The following is a 4,046-nucleotide window of genomic DNA, read 5'->3' as shown; positions in this document are numbered from 1 at the left end:
CCCCTCCCCCTCACCGTGGAGCCGGCCTTGACCCAGGAGCCAGTGGATCAGTGACCCTGCACCATGACCAGCTGGTGCCCTACCCCCGTGCCTCCCCTTTACCACAAAGCAGTGTGCCCAGGACCCGGGGAGGCCAGACAGGGTCCCCCTGAATGGCCTCTGGGGCCCACGCTCCCCTTACAGGAGGAGGACTCCGAAGTGTCTAGGCCACACAACGGCCGAGTTGGGGGCACCCCTGGACGGCACCTGTACTCCAAGCGGCTTGACGGGAGTGTCTCCTACCAGCTGAGCCCCCCGGAGAGCGTGGCCCCCGACAGCCTGGGCCGCAGCCTGGGCCGCACCAAGGCCCACCACACCTTGGCGGAGCTCAAGCGCCAGCGAGCGGCTGCTAAGCTGCAGCACGGGCCCGAGGCCCCCGGGCCTGGTCTGTCTGCGGACACAGAGGCCCCCCAGCCTGAGTGTGGCTCCAGGGCTGGTGGGGACCCGCCCCTGCTCAAGCTCACAGCCCCCTCGGAAGAGGCCCCCGTGGAGAAGAGGCCCTGCTGCCTGCTCATGTGAGGGGCTGGCGCTCGGGGTGCCCAGGCTCTGCTGCCAGGCCTGGTGGAGGCTGCCTCAGGCCTTTTGCTGGAGATCCCGACATGTGCCCTGTGGGCAGGCAGCCAGCCGTCCGGGACCCCGCCTCCTCAGGCAGGAATGGGCCTTGGCAGAAGCCATACCTGGGGGGCACCTGGCTACAGAGACCTTGTTTCATCCTGTGACTCTTGATAAAGAGCCCTCTGCCACCTGCCTTGTTGTGTCTCAGTTGGGCCACCGTCCCCATGGGAGCTGCTGTGCGCTGGGCCTGGGTGCACCGTCCCTGTGTGCAGTCATCGGGCCTGTGGGTGCACGCTAGGGCTCGCTGGTGGTGGCCCAGCCCATGTGGGAGTGAGGCCCACAGATGCCGGGCAGGAAGCCTGGCCCTCACTGTGCCCTGCCTTCCCAGGCTCCTGGCGGCTCCTCTGTAACTCTTTGCTGTCCTCAAGGAGCTGCGGAAGGACACTCCCTGGGGACAGGGATGTGTGCCAGGGGAGCAGAGATCCTGGTTTGGGGAGGGAGGGGCAAAGACATACAAGGCTAGTGTCAGAAACCTGGGGGGCAGGTCCCCCATCCTTGGCATGCAGCCCAGTCCTGGGGCCTAGCTGCCAGGTTTTCCCTGGGCTGGCACAGGGGGCCAGCAGTTGGCTACTCAAGCTCTGAGCTGGCTGGGTACGATGTGTCAGGGTGACAGGGGTCCCTTAGGGGCCTTGCGTGGGAGGGCTGAGGGCACTGCCATCTCATCTGTCCATGGAGGGGGGTTCTGCATGGCCACCAGCGCTGGATGGCATGGGCTCAGGTCATCTTCCCCTCCGCACTGAACACCAACCTGGTCAGCCCACTGTCCACAGGCCAGCCCTCCCCTGAGCCTTGTGGTGGGCGGGGTGTCTCACCTGGGGGAGGGCCAGGTGTGAGCTGCTGGTTACATTCAGTGTGGGGCCCGTGCTGCTGCCCAAGTCCACCTGCACCGAGCGCCAGGGTGGGCGGGGCTGGCTCCGCCTGGGGCCGGGCCCATATAGCCTGCACTCTGGCCTGGGGCCGGGGGACAGGCCTGTCACAGGAGGCTGAAGAGGCAGTGCAGTGGCAGCGGAGCAGAAGGTGCGAGGTGAGAGTGAGGCTGGCGCTCGGGCCCCTCTGTCCTCTCCAACTAGCAGGAGCCAAACAGCCGGGCTCCCCTCTGGCCTGACCAGCCGCCCACAGGACAGCATAGATGCAGGCTCCCTGACCCTCAGCTCAGTCCCTGGCTCAGCGTCAGATGCCATAGCTGGAGTGGCCACCCTGGGCAGGGCCTGTGGGGGTGGGGCTCTGAGGGCCTATCACTGCTCACTCCCTACTCTCCACCAATTAGCAGCCACGGGAAGCAGAGCTGAGGTCACCCTGCCTGTGGGGTGGCCCCAAGGGCAGCCCCAGCCGGCCTGGTGAAAGGGCACCCCATGCAGGGCAGCAAGTGTCCAAGGGCCTCCCCCCAACACAGGGGCTCGGAGCTCGCAGTGTTGATGGCGCCCAAGGCCTGAGCACAGGCCCCTGCAGCCCCCACCCTGCCATGACCACCAGCCCAGGAGGGGCCAGATGGAATACCCAGGGCCTCCCCCCTCCCCCAGCACCCCAGGATTCCTGAGGCTTGGCTCAGTTACCTGGGAGATAGGGCTGCTGACCCAAGCAAAGATGGGGGACTCCACAGGGCTACGCTTCCTCCTAGTCCGGCTAGGGTAAATCTCCACTCTCCCCTCTGGGTTCAGCCCTGCCTAGCTCTGCCCACCCCCTTGGGGCACTCAGCCCAGCTCCCCTCCCCCCAGACCCAGTCCCTCAGAACTTCCTGCACCGTCTGTCCCTACCCCCCATGTGGGTCTCCTGCTCCTGTCATGGGGACACGGCAGGCACTGGGCTGAGCCCCAAGCCCCGCCTGCCTCCTCACCCACTCCCTGTGGCTCCCTGGGGCAGAGCTGTGCCCAGATGGGTGGGGCAGGCCCCGTGGCCCCAGAGGCTCTAGCTCCGCCTCAGCCTTTCCTGTTCCTTTCTGTGGGGCCAGCAGGCTGTCGTGAAGAGGGTGCCTTCTTACCTGGAGCCCTACCCAGGCTCCCCCTGACCAGCCCAGGCCCGCTGAGCTGGGACTCAGCTTCCCTCATTCCCACCTCTGGATCCTGCCACCTCCTGCCCGGTCTTAGCAGGGTCATGGCAGTGAGGGCAGGTGGCCACAACCAGGCTGCGATGAACGGGCCGAAGGAAAAGGTGCTGACGCTGGACACCATGAACGCCTGTGTTAAGAGGGTGGAGTATGCCGTCCGTGGCCCCATCGTGCTACGCGCCCTGGAGCTGGAGCAGGAGCTGCGCCAGGTATGGCCCTGGACCCACCACAGCCCTCCAGACGGCACCCAGCACCCAGCACCCAGCAGCCAGCATCACATGGGACAGGAGCCTGCGGGCGTGAGAAGGCCCATTCTCAGTGTCGCGCCTCCCTCCTCCCAGGGTGTAAAGAAGCCGTTCACTGAGGTCATCCGTGCCAACATCGGGGACGCACACGCCATGGGGCAGAAGCCCATCACCTTCCTGCGCCAGGTGAGGCTGGCGCTGCTCTGGCGACCTCTCCCGGTCAGCCGGTCAGCCCTGAGCCCTGTGTCCTGTGTCCTGTGCCCTGTGCCCTTTGCCCCGAGCCTGGCCTCAGCAATCGCTCCACCCAGGTCCTGGCCCTCTGCGTCCACCCGGATCTCCTGAACAGCCCGGACTTCCCCGAAGATGCCAAGAGAAGGGCGGAGAGCATCCTACAGGCGTGCGGGGGCCACAGCCTAGGTGAGCCCACACAGAGCCCGAGGAGGAGGCCTGGAAGAGGCTGTCCCAGGGAGGGGCGGGGCGGACCCACCCACTGGGAGGAGAGGATCTTTTCCCGGGAGCAGCCCGGACCTAACGGGCCTCCCCCGCCCCCTGGCCAGGGGCTTACAGCAACAGCTCGGGCATCCAGCCCATCCGAGAGCACGTGGCGCAGTACATCCAGCGGCGCGACGGAGGCATCCCCGCGGACCCCAACAACATCTTCCTGTCCACGGGGGCCAGCGATGCCATCGTGGTAGGCGGGGCCGGGCCGGGCAGGAGGACACCGCGGTTCTGTGTGTGGCCGGCGGTCAGGCTCCTCCGGGCACGCGGCGTGGGGTGGCCGGGAGACAGGAAGCCGCGGCCCCGCCAACTCCGCCTCCCCCCGTCCGCCCGCAGACGGTGCTGAAGCTGCTGGTGGCCGGCGAGGGCCGCGGCCGCACGGGCGTGCTCATCCCCATCCCTCAGTACCCGCTCTACTCGGCGGCACTGGCCGAGCTCAACGCGGTGCAGGTGGACTACTACCTGGACGAGGACCGCGCCTGGGCGCTGGACGTGGCGGAGCTTCGGCGCGCGCTGTGCCAGGCGCGGGGTCACTGCTGCCCCCGCGCGCTCTGCATCATCAACCCCGGCAACCCCACCGGTGCGCGCCCGCCCTCCCCGCCCCA

General features: G+C 67.6%; 2 protein-coding genes across 2 annotated transcripts in view; both read left to right on the top strand.

Moving 5' to 3' along the window:
- Positions 1 to 787, top strand: part of PPP1R16A (protein phosphatase 1 regulatory subunit 16A) — a 15,841-nt gene extending 15,054 nt beyond the window's left edge. Inside the window, exon 9 of the mRNA XM_023748297.1 lies at positions 53 to 787. Coding sequence (XP_023604065.1) covers positions 53 to 558 — 506 coding nt within the window. The 3' untranslated portion in view covers positions 559 to 787. The remainder of the gene's footprint in view (positions 1 to 52) is intronic.
- A 1,777-nt stretch (positions 788 to 2,564) lies between these two features.
- The window catches only part of GPT (glutamic--pyruvic transaminase), a 4,565-nt gene continuing 3,083 nt past the window's right edge, over positions 2,565 to 4,046 (top strand). The window contains exons 1-5 of the mRNA XM_023748301.1: positions 2,565 to 2,907; positions 3,040 to 3,129; positions 3,252 to 3,360; positions 3,501 to 3,634; positions 3,778 to 4,021. Of these exons, the coding sequence (XP_023604069.1) occupies positions 2,746 to 2,907; positions 3,040 to 3,129; positions 3,252 to 3,360; positions 3,501 to 3,634; positions 3,778 to 4,021 (739 nt within the window). The 5' untranslated portion in view covers positions 2,565 to 2,745. The remainder of the gene's footprint in view (positions 2,908 to 3,039; positions 3,130 to 3,251; positions 3,361 to 3,500; positions 3,635 to 3,777; positions 4,022 to 4,046) is intronic.

This window comes from Myotis lucifugus, unplaced genomic scaffold (assembly GCF_000147115.1).
Source record: "Myotis lucifugus unplaced genomic scaffold, Myoluc2.0 scaffold_1259, whole genome shotgun sequence".
NCBI lineage: Eukaryota > Metazoa > Chordata > Mammalia > Chiroptera > Vespertilionidae > Myotis > Myotis lucifugus.
This window is presented reverse-complemented; position numbering and strand designations above follow the sequence as displayed.